This window comes from Topomyia yanbarensis, chromosome 3, assembly GCF_030247195.1.
Source record: "Topomyia yanbarensis strain Yona2022 chromosome 3, ASM3024719v1, whole genome shotgun sequence".
Taxonomy (NCBI): domain Eukaryota; kingdom Metazoa; phylum Arthropoda; class Insecta; order Diptera; family Culicidae; genus Topomyia; species Topomyia yanbarensis.
Window position 1 is genome coordinate 297,678,256 of NC_080672.1, and position 12,862 is coordinate 297,691,117.

At 37.8% G+C, this 12,862-nt stretch overlaps 1 protein-coding gene across 1 annotated transcript in view; it reads right to left on the reverse strand.

Annotated features, from left to right (window-relative positions):
- LOC131690982 (uncharacterized) overlaps positions 1 to 12,862 on the reverse strand; it is a 38,117-nt gene that overhangs the window by 6,902 nt on the left and 18,353 nt on the right. The window contains exon 5 of the mRNA XM_058977096.1: positions 3,456 to 3,767. Coding sequence (XP_058833079.1) covers positions 3,456 to 3,767 — 312 coding nt within the window. The remainder of the gene's footprint in view (positions 1 to 3,455; positions 3,768 to 12,862) is intronic.

A 12,862-nucleotide genomic window follows, 5' to 3' on the forward strand; every position in this document is an offset into this window, starting at 1 on the left:
GGCAGTGGAAGATCATCCGAAATCGATGCTACGCGGGCAGATGCCGAGGTCGGTCTTGTGATTCGTTGGGCCTAGCCTACTCCGATGAAAACATTTTCCGACTTCGAAAGTTCTCTCTAGATCGTTTTCTCGATGCTGGTCAGTTAGGTGCCGAGGTCAGTCCTGCGATTCCGGTTGCGATTCTCAGGTGCCCCGACCATCTTTCGGCGATACGTCCGATCAGTCTAGTCCCCGGCCATGGATCTAGCCTACTCCGGACGCACCCGCTGGTCTCTTTTATCTCTCTCTAGCAGACTGACTTGTCCAGTGCCAAGATCGATTCGACGATTCCAGTTGAAGTATGACTTCCGTTTCATCGGTACCTCGATGACCCGAAACCCTATACCGCTACGTTGCTCTTCATCGTCCCTCTCGCCATCTTCGTCGCAACGATGAAATTATCTGAACGACTGTTCTGTTCACCGCGTCCAATTTTTCTTCGGTCGCGCACATTATTTGGACAATATTCTTCATGATGATATCCTCAGACAAGGGCTCTTATTTCGTTTTGCTCGCGCTCGAAACGCAGGTATTCGAAGACCACGTGTTCAGGTGTTTCCTCTGTATCAGCGCACGCGGAATGGAATTAGTCGATGGGTCCATCTACCGTTTCCAGCACTATCCCATTGATTGCCACTTGCTTAAGGTATCAGCTCGGACTCGTTTATGGACTACTCTCGTGCCACGATCCCTATAACACTCGATAACTCCTTCGAGTGGAAGGTTTATGGGAATCGTTCCAGCTGTCACGTAGGCTGCCTCCGACGAGGTAGTTTGATAGGCGAGATCTGTTTCTTCTCGTCTACAGTGCCGTCACCCATGAAGGTCCTGAGTATCTTTGCATCGATGTGGAGACGCTCATCAGTAGCCACTTTTTACTGCTGCTGATCACCGAATTGTTGGGCACTATTCGAAATAGTGTCGAAATCACTTTTATGACCTTCCTGCATGCGAGGTCGATGTAGCTATTGAAGCTGAGTCGATCGCCCAGCATCATTTCCAGTTGTCTAACTTCCCGCTTTGAGTCGATGATACACTCTCCGATCGAAATTCTCGGCTGTTGCACTGCCTTTCGGTTGCTTATCAACACTATCTCGGCTTTGTGGTGAGCTGACGCCAGCTTTTTCTCGCGAATTCAGTCTTTCACAGCATCTATCGCTTCCGTGGCGAGTACTTCCGGGACTTCCTCTAGTGATTCGCCGATCTCTAGGAGAACCACAAAGTCCACAAAACAGACAATCCTTACGCTACCCAGCTTCAGCACTTCATTGTACATGGCATTTCAAAAAGTTGGATCAAATATGGAACCCTGTGTAACGGCAGCTGTTACGGTTACTCTTCTGTTTCCGGCGTCAGTTTCGTAGATCAGTTACCAGTTTTTCGCTTCCAGATGTCGGGGAAGTTACCAATCGTCGATACAGTTTTGTAACGCGGTCCTCAATATATCCAGGTTCGGTAGGATTGCTGTTTTCGGAAGCACGTTGAAGGTTGCGTCTGCTCCCGGAACCTTCTTGGTTCTCAAGGCTTTGGCTACCACTATGAGCTCCTCGTTAGTTACCCGAGCTTCTTCTACGTAGTCATACTGAGCCTCGCACCGCGTGGGCGGCCAGGCTGTCGGCTCATGCTGTGGAAATACCGCTTCAACGATGACTCTCAGCTTCTACGAACACCTATCCGGTGGTACTGCGGATTCACTTATCTCCGCCTTGGTAACTCTATAGGTGCTGCCCCAATGATTTGAATTGGCGTTGCGGTAAAACTCCTCTAGACAGGTTTTCTTATTGACTATGATTTCCCTGTTAAGTGCGGCTCCTGCCGCCTTATACGCTTATAGTTGATTGCTCTTTCAACGATGTTATGAGCTCTCTGCATCTTCCTCCGGGCTCAGTCAGCAATCGACGAATTCCACCAGAAGGCTGGACGTCAACTGTACCTTGGTTTACCCTCTTGGCATGGTTGCATCGCACGCTCTTGCTAATGCCGTTATCACTTCATCTGCACTGAAGTACAGGTGATTGCACTCACGCCTTAACGCTTCAACAAAGAATAGTTGTTTTCTTCCTCCGCTCGTTTGATTGGGTCACATGCACCTTCTACTGTCAATTACTTCCGATAGTGTACCCATCGCATGGTGCTCTCTATTGGTGTACCCCTCGCATACTCTCTAATTGAAATTTCTTGCCAGCCCGGGGCTCCAAAAGATAACATTAATAACTGATTCTCTGCCTTCCCGACGGTAGGTACTGGTTGGTTGCATCATCTACGTTCAGCTTTGCAACGACCTTAGATAAACTACTCCCCCTTGAGTTGATGAAGCGGTTGCCCCAACCGCTGCTCAATGGGTGAAATCGCCGGCTAAAGCGACTGGTCTCCGATCGATAAGCTCTTCTGTCAACTTATCAAGCATTTCTTTAAATCGATCGATTGTCCACCACGAAGGTGCGTAGCAGCTGCTGAAGAAGACTTCCTCGGTTTTGGAAATTACAAGTCCTTCATCTGCGCATTTCACTTCCTGAAATGGATATCTTTCAGCCCTCCGAATCTCCGCTGATTTTGCGTTATCTGACATCCGGTTTCCATCAGTGACCGGGATACAGTACGGCTCCGAGATGATAGCTGCATCGCGCTTAAACTCCACTACAGATTGGTTGTTGAGGTTGAATTGCGTTTCCTTCGCTGTGCCTTCGTTGCAGTCGCCTGTTTGAAGTCCACACATCGTGGGCCTCCCGTAATGGTTGTTGCCATCCTCGTTTGCACAGATCGAACATCTCAGTATTTTACATTATGGCCTTCTTCCCCGCACCATCTTGATAATTTGCTCCTGTCAGGTCCACTGCAGTTTCTAGCCAGGTTTAGTTTTCAAGTGGCATAACTGTCGAATAAGTCGTTTTCCTCAAATATTGTGATAATTTTATGTGCTTAGTTTATGTAAAATAGCTTGGGAACCAAGTATCCTTATGATAAAATGACCTCAATCTTCCTCGCATAAAAAAGAAATAATCCACGTAACAGTGAGATGAGACATTTCTTATACATATCACTGTTTACTCATTCATTAGTTTGCTGAACTCATTGTTTTTTTAACCTGTGAGTGATTATGGAAACTAAAAGGATCTATCGAAAAATGTGAAAATAATATGGTGCTAAAATACCTCCCTGAGACTGCTTCATGTCCTGGAAATTAGCAATACATTTGATCATAATTAGTCTAAATCGATTTTGATACTACACTTGAGCATCATGTTGTACTTGAACCATAAAAAGAGACATATGAGTACAACTCTCTGATGTCTATCCCCTCGCATTCATCATCTTCTAATTGACACCGTTTTATTTTCAGCAAAGCAAAAACAACCAACCTGATCCGTACATCACAAACAAACTTCTATCAGCACAACCACAACAATTAAACTTACCTCCTAGCATTTCCCGTTCCACTTTCCGCTTGGAAAGCACCAGCTTAATATGCCTGTCAACATCACGCAAAGCCAGCGGAAAATTTTCCATTGTTCCACCGACGCCATCAGCATAGTTGGCTCTGGCGTCGAGTAGGCAGACCTGCTGCTCCAAACGTTGTTGCCTCCGGAAAGGATCCACCGGAAAGTCTTCATCACAAAGCGTCTGACCCGAGTTGAATCCCAATCGGAGCTGCCGTCGCTGTTGTTGTTGTTGTTTTTGCTGTCCAGTCAAGACTGCTTCCTCCGATAATATTGCGGCAGTTGCTAGAGCTAGTAGAAACGTTTAAATTAAAAATAGAATTTTCTTTAATCCTTTTGCCGTTAGAAAGAAAAACCGTTCTATGACATGTTGCTGCGGTACGAGTATTTCATTATTGTTTTCGTATGCAAGCGCAAATATATTTAGTTGTTCTGTGAACATCTCTTGGCAGGACCCACAATCTATGAACCAGCAAATACATGCACTTTTAATTGAAAATATACCGAATTTTATTCACATCATTCGGATGGAGCATACTGAAAAGGAAGGGATACGGTGATGTTCCCCGGGAAGTTTTACGGAATAATTCTCTGTGGATGGTCTTTGGAGATATCCAAAGCATGGCGCGTACAAAGTCAGGTGGAGAGGTCTCCAGAGAGGTAAACTCAGTTTATATGAATATTTACCTTCGTAGTGCATTTGGGTGTATTTATCCTGAGCGATACCCTCAAATAGTTATTACTTTGTAACGAAAAAATATATAAATCTAATTCTATAACTTTTGGACAATGACAACGAAATCGGACATTTCGTTCATTGGCGATGATCCAAAATTAAACACGCTGGATCGACTCTTTATATTTTAGACTGGTATAATAGGTACGGGTTGCTAAAATGACTCACTAATAATGCTTTTTTGCAAATTGGCCCTAGCGACTCTTGGAAATCGATTCTGAATGAAAAAAAAATTGTGTAACTCATTTTTAGGGACCATTCATAAATTACCTAACGCAAAAATTGCCCAAAATTGACTCCCCCATGTAACAAATCGTCACAAATTTCTTCATCTCCCCCTCCCCTGTTACGTAACAAATTCCTAGAAAAAAAATTTTTTCTTCGGTGAAAACATGTTACGTAATGATCTAGTTAACTCCCCCTCCCCCCTATGTCACAACATGTCACAACTTGTTGTACCCCCCCCCCCCCTAAAACCGTTACGTAATTTATGAATGGTCCCTTAACAAACGGCTATTTTTACACATTTTTATAATATTAATTATTTATTTTTATTTATATTGTAATTTATCAATTATTTGTTCTTTTCTTTGTCTAGCACTTCGGATACTGTATCCTGTAACAGTTGTTGTGATTTGCATGGTCTACAAATGAAAAAATGGCACCTACAAGACATTTGTGTCCTACGAAATGAGGCTGAATCCGAATCTGAAGGCATTGGATTCTACGTCAGAGCCGTCTGGAATGCGGATCTGTGAAATTGTAATATTGCCAAGAATCTGACTACTTCGTCCAGGTTAGCTGTTTTCTATCTCGTTACTTCCTCCGAGGCCTTACAGTCTTTACACCAAGCATTATGAAATGTTCACCATGCGCTACTAACACAAACAACATGCTACGAGTGTATTTTCAGAATACATGACGGTGGCTATTTTTCTCCATGTTAATAGTAAGTAGCTAAGAACAGCTTGTGTTCCGGAACGGGCAGCTGAAGAATGAAGTCAGTGCAGCATTAGCTATATCCCATCACGAGACTAGATGTCACAACCCAGATAAGGGGCGGCCAGCCGAATAAGCAATCAAACAACTCTGAAAATGACGTAACAGTAGACGTTTCCAACGCACAGAATGTATTCCACACTATTACCAATTTTCAAGAAATGTTGAAAATTAACGTGGGATTACTTCGCTCGGGGTTGAATCAAAGTTGATTGGGTTAGTTGTTAATGAAGCACTATTTGCTTCCTGTCGACATTATATTAGGCCGATCGATTAAGCTCCACGTTATTTTGAATGGATCCGTAGTAAAGGTCAAGAAACCGAATATGCAAGTCGAATAGGATAAGACAACGTACGAAAGGGTACAGAAATTGTAGAACATTACGATCTACACACTTAATTTGAATTACTGGGTAGCGTAAAATTTTACGTACAGCAAACCGTTCGGTAATCAATTCAGTAAAACAATTCTGTTACCGATCTCTTCGCAATATTCCCGTTCTACCCAAACGTCAAAAAATGGTCAGTCAGCAAAATTTTTAGATCGTGAGCGGTATATTTCAGCTAAGGATTGCTGACTTGTTCAGTAATTTGATAATTGAATTTGACGAATTACCGGTGAAAGTAACTTTTTTTATTCTACGAATTTCGCGCCAACTGGAATAAATGTTGGCAGCACCCTCTCAGATTCTAATGAAACTTTCTGTACGTGAAAACTTTGTCACAAAAAACCACTTAGCATATTTTGTTTTTCCAAAAATGATCTAGACTGTCTTTTGAAAAGGACCAAACTTTTTTTACCAACTTTTTTCAAATGGCTTTAGTCGAAAAATGACAAATCCTACAAAAAAATGTTGTAGAAGTGGTTTTCACAAAATTAGTCAAATTTTCGAATAAAAATATTAAAAAAATTCATCATTGACTCCTACACTGAAAAAAATCGATTTTAAAAATTTGAAGTCGATGTATAAAAAACCCCATTTTTGATTTGGTTGAAATTTTGTTCCAAGATAGATAATTATGTTCCCTACCAACCGTCAAAAATTCATGTTGGGAACTTTTGAAGAAAAAAAGTTATTTAAAAAAAACTTTACCTTGTTCAAACTGATTTTTTTTCTTCAGTGTATTTTTATCGAAAACTAAACCAATGAAAGAAAACCATGATCATCTCAGAATCCATTTTCCCAGCTGCTAGTTGCCTGATACATGCATATTTGGTATATATTCATAACAAACTTGAATGAATACTGGAAGACTGGAAGATTGGAAGATCGGAAGGTTGGAAGACTGTAAGAATGTAAGACTGGAAGACAAGAAGACTGGAAGACTTGAAGACTGCAGCACAGACAAACAGATGTAATACGAGATGAATTTTCATCGCCCATAGAAAAAACAGTCGATTTAAAATATGAAGAATGCGCCATCTTCCCGAGCGTGGCGCTTGTGAAGCGATTTTGACATATAGCCATAATGCGTCATTTCGTTACCGCAAGCACCCGAAAACCAAGATAAAGGGAAAGAAAAGTGGAAACATTCATCACTTTTGAATGTATTAGTTTTATACACGTCAATTGAACATGGCGTCCGCGACCCATAAAATAAATAAACGAGCATCTTGATTCATTGGCGCAAGATGAAACGGACGAAAAAGGTCGAACTTCAGCAGGGACCTTCTGATTCGAACACTTAGTGACACGGTTTTATCTCAAAACTACCGACAAAAATAATTATGACTGAACCGAATCAAAACGTCTGGCCACATAAAAGCCCACTACGTTATTTATTTATGTTTTTCGTCTTCATATTCGTTTGTTTTATCGGTTTTATCGTAGAAAACTGACGACAGTGATGATCTTGCCAATTGAACTGGTTCGTTGTAACGAATCTACCCGGAAGTATGCAATAGATTCGAATTAGTCAGTCCCCGGACCCGTCGGAGAATTTCAACGTTGGCGGGGTGCAGGAGCTACGAAAACTAAAGATACGCTCAGATCATATTCAATCTAGATAAATTTAATGATCCAATCGAAACCCAACAAGCGATAAAACATCAAGTCGTGGGATTATTATGAATGATAATAACTACATATTTAGGTTGCGTCAGGATACAGTTCCGTAGAAGACCAACACATCGAGTATACATACGCAGAGCACTCAAGATAGAAGTAAAGATTTCGTTGAAAGGAAAAGTAGTGCCATGTACTCGTATGCAGCATCATCGTGGTGAACCATCAGTTTAGAATTTTATAAAATTAAATTCTCCCATAGCTTACATACTGAGTTATTATTTACGGAAAACTAAAAATGAAATCGTTGATGCGCGAATTGGTCTTGATATTAGCAAGGAAATTTTAGGAGTTGTGTCTCCGCGATCTTGATCCATTGATGACCTCGATAATACAGCCAACTTTTTAAAAATAGGCTACATAACCTTGTTCTTATAGTAAAACTAAACACCAGCCTGAAAAATAACTGAGTTCCCGATTTCTCCGGGATTCCAAAAGAGCGACGGCAAAGAAGAGTAAAAAGAGACAAAAATCAATCGTACGACCAATTAACGATAAGAATAGATTTCTTCACACGAAAAGAAAAACAATTTTTGCGTTATCTAATTTCCCGTAACAATAAATGGTTGAGTTTGGTTTTAAAAATGCAGACGTGGCTCTGCATTCTTTAAATTTGTCAATTGCAATCATTATGCTATGGACATAGGCGATTTTTCTATTTCGCTCTTCAAATTTAACAACTGCAACAATGCTCCTACCTTTCATCTACTATCTTGCAGTTGACAAGAGTTGTGGGCATTGTTGCCAGGACTTCGGTTGAAAAAAAAATTATTTCCCATGGTTGCCAGAATCACATTTTGTGCAATGTGTTCAACAGATGTCGCTAGTATACCGTAGTTTAGAATTTTCTTCGAGCTGTTACGTCTGTTTGTCTGTGACTGCAGTTCATTTATTCTTCTCAACACTGATAAATTTTATGAAACAATTGACAAACTTTTCTAAAATTTATTTTGTGTCTGATGGAGCAGCAGCACAATACAAAAATAAGAAAAACTTTGCAAGCTTGTGTAGATTCCAGTCAAAGTAACTCAGGTTGGAGGTTGGAAAGAGAATGGGCCAAAATCGAAAACGAAAAAAAGCAGTTTTTTTTCCACACCGAGTGTTAGACCTTCATAAAAATCAATCAGCTTATGTAAAATGTTGTTACAGTACTGCTGATTGATTTTTATGAAAATCTAACACTCGGTGTGGAAAAAACTGCTTTTTTTCGTTTTTGATTTTTGCCGATTCTCTCTTCAACCTTAAGAGCAGAATGGCATTTTGTTACAGCATCCCATGGAAAAAGACCCTGTGATGCTATTGCTGACACTCTCAAGCGAATGGCAAAAAAGCTAGTCTTGCTCGCGACTATGGAAAGACCATAACAAGTCCCCAAGAGTTATATGACTGGTCAGTTGAACAAACTGATAAAAATATCACAAAATTAATTCTCTGCTTAAGAAGAACTCTAAGAGCTGTATAATAACACCAAAACAATACCTGGAGCTCAAAAATTCCACAGTTTTGTGCCTATTCCTGAGGGCAAAGTAGAGACGAAAAGATATTCTAATTCAGAAGATGAACCAAAAATATTTTCCTGGTATAGAAATAATACAAAATATCATGCATGAAGATAGGTTTAAGACAAATGTAAAATATAAAAATAAATAAATAAATAATTGTGTAAAATTCAATACAGTGGTTATTTCTTTCACTAATTCCTCCTCAGCACTATACAAGAAAAAAAGGAAAAATGGAATATTTGTTTAACGACATAAACTCTTTTAAATAGGATTCTTGATTAAGGGGTTACATACGATTTGGTGATAAAAATGTCAAGAAAGTTTGAATTTGAGTAAAGAAATAAAGGAATGATTTCATTACATCAAACTTATAATATTTTGTAGTACATTTTTAAGGAAAAATAAACAAGCATAAGTTTATAAAAATAAATTTATAATTGGCGGAGTTATGGCTTTTTCCCCGAAACCCTTTTTTATTTAAGAGGTTTGCGGTGATCACGATTGGAGACCAATAGATCATCTAAAAACCCAATACTCAAAATTTTTTATTAGTATATGAGTATTCATCGTACCTCAACGATTAGTTTAATAAATAATATTTTTTTTCCTGCATTCTAGAACGTTTTTAGTAAAAAATCGCTGTTTTAAGCTCTAAAAATTGTATTAAAAATTCTTTTCCATGAAACAAAAATTTATGAATAAAAAAGGAATTAATTACGATCAATTGAAAAAAATTAAGAAAATTGATTGAGTAGTTTTTCGGTAATCGTGATCACGGAAAAACCATTTTTAGTAAAACGACATTTCGAGAAAATCGAGTTTAAAATTTCAAATTACCACTGCTCTTGGTAGACGAAGCGCGCTTGGAAGCGCTGTAGCTTTCGATCTATTTCTTGGATCTTTATAAAAAATTGGGAAACTATTCGCAAGGAGTTGTACTTTCAGATAAAGTAATAAAAAAATTTCGATTTCATAAAAAATGAAAAAGTAGTTAAACCCCTAATAAAAGTATGCTTACTGAAGAAAAAAAAATCAGTTTGGACAAGGAAAAGTTTTTTTAAATAACTTTTTTTCCTCAAAAGGGCGCAACTTGAATTTTTGATGGTAGGTAGGGAACAAAATTACCTATCTTGGAACAAAATTTCATCCAAATCAAAAATGGTTTTTTTTTGAAAATCGACTAAAATTTTTGAAATGAAATTTTTTTTCAATATTTTTATGCGAAAATTAGACTAACTTTGTGAAAACCACTCCTACAACATTTTTTTGTAGGATTTGTCATTTTTAGACTATTGCCATTTTAAAAAAATTGGGAAAAAAAAGTTTGGCCCTTTTCAAAAGATAGTCTAGATCATTTTTGGAAAAAGAAAATATGCAAAGTGGCTTTTCGTGACAAAGTTTTCATGTACAGAAAGAATTAGAATCTAATAGGGTGCTTCCAACTCTGAATACGATTTGGCGCGAAATTCGTCTTAGTGTTTTACTGGTTGTACAGAAAATGAAGAGACGAACGAAATGATTTCTATTTCAATGAATATCAGTTGTATATTCTAGAAATTTAAATAAAAACATCTGAAAAAATATGATCTTCATAATATAACGCAACCCCAAACATTGCTGAATAGCGGATGAACACTGATCCAATGTGCATTTATGCTTTATTTAAAGTTATCTTACATCTCCAAAACTTGATCGCGAATTTTATCCCGGGAGCTCAAGACATATTCTCATTTTCAAAAAAAATCACTTGATCGCAACAATCAACAAATATGTAGAAACAAAACATTTTTTCCACTTTCTCATCCGATATAATTGAATGGAAACGGACATTGACGTTGAATCACTTCGTGTCCCATCCGGCTTTCTATTGTTATACTTGCTATCCAAAAAACGAGATGTGTAAAATTGCCTTAATGAGGTAATAAATAAAGCACACCATTGGGATCAGGAAAATCTACTCTAAAAAATGGCGACTTGACAGATGATTTACTGAACCTGTTTTGTAAGCTTTTGACGAGTTTCGGTAATGTTGTTAGATTTTTATCGAACAATCAGTCAGTATTTTATTGGATAGTGTTTATGTTCCGAAAAAACGCTTTTAATCCACCTAACAGTGTGATGAAATTATTCATATAACTCTTAGAACTGCCTTTTGGGGTATTATGTCGATCAAATTTCAAAAATCAAATCAAATGAAAGATTAAGCGAAGCCATTCACTTTAAAATAGGCGGACAATCGACTTATTCCCAACGTCTTGTGAATAAAAAAAATCTTCATTCATTGCATTTTTAATGGCAAAACTGAATTTCCCGTAAGGGGCTATATATGTTGTGTTGGACCAAAAAACCAAAAAAATATATTGCTTATACTGCACATATCCTTAACAGCATTTATTAAAATTTTCAATGAGATCTGAGAACTAAAACAGAAATTGTATCTCTTGACAACACGCTACCACAACGCCATTATTTCGATATCGAATTTTTCTAAAAGTGATCTCACAGTAAGCAATATATTGCGAATACCGTTGAACTCACAATAGGTAGTGATTGGATGAAGGATTTCAATTTGCACTATTAGTACTAATCCGAATTCAAAAAAATAATAAGGAGAGGGGATAGGTTTTACACACACACATCGTGAATTATGACAACCGATTTCGCGTAGACCTCGTAGAATCGAAATGGTTACGAGCCAAACAGAGAGCTTGTCGTTGACGTTTTCACTAAAGCAACTCATGAAAAGAAATATGTTTCAACACGGGCACTTTTGCTCAGTACACGGAAATAAATCGGTTTATAAATTCATAAATAAAAGGTCAAGATTTCGTGAACTGAACGATTTACGAAAACCATTACCAAGTTCCTGAAATTATGAATAATAATTCTCGTATTCAAGAAACTATTTGTTTTTTTCAAAAAACTAGTTCGCCCCGAATATATACATGGCGTTACATTAGAATGTTTGGTTGGGTTACTGTTGTTGTTCCCTGGACATGTCTAGTTTTTGTTGTGATTCTTGTTCATGATTTGGGAATACACAGTCGATAGTCAAACTTTGTTCATGATTTCAAAAGCTTATTCGCGATTCTTGTAATTTCTCATCATGTTACCATGCTATTTTATTCATGAGTTTACTATCGGATTTTTCTGCCGGAGTAGCGGGATTAAATTTCATGATTTCAGGATCTTAGACGCGATTTTCGTAACCTTTATTCACGTTATCGTGATATTTTAGTCATGAGTAGTGCGATTCATGTTCATGATTTCAGGATCTTAGTCACGATTTTAGTATTTTTTTGTCATGAGTTGTGTGATTTGTATTCATGATTTCAGGATCTTAGTCACGATTTGTGTAACTTCTGTTAATGTTATGGTGATATTTTAGTCATGAATAGAGTATTTCATGTACAAGATTTCAGGATCTTAGTCAAGATTATAGAAATTTTTGTCACGAGTTGTGTGATATGTGTTCATGATTTCAGGATCTTAGTCACGATTTTCGTAATTTCTGTTCATGTTATCGTGAAATTTTATTTTAGTGCTTACTTTCAAATATGGCACGAAGATTAATATGACTAATGTTTATGATATCAGCAGTTTTATTATGGTATTCGTAAATTCGCCTTATCGTGATCTATTATTTCTTGGTTACTATCGGTTTTCTAATCGGAATAACGTGACAATATGAACTGGATCATAAAAATGTGACTCATTCGCGATATCGTGTTCTGCGAACTATATCACGCGCAGTTCGTTTTCTGTCCATACATCACATCCCAATAGTCCCAATATTTTTTTATATCTCTTCATTCATTTCATTACCATGTTGCATGACATTTTCAATTGATTTTTACAAATCTTCAAAATATCACTAGCACGCAAAATAGATTGTAAATCATGTACTAAAAATCATGAACCAGTTCAGGAATACATGAATATTTTATGATTTCGAGAATTATATCATGAAAACGAATGATAAGTTGTGACTATTATACTAGGATTCATGAACCAGTCCCGAATACATGAATAATATTTGATGTTTTTGTGAACTGTTTCACGAGCACGAATATTGGATCGTGA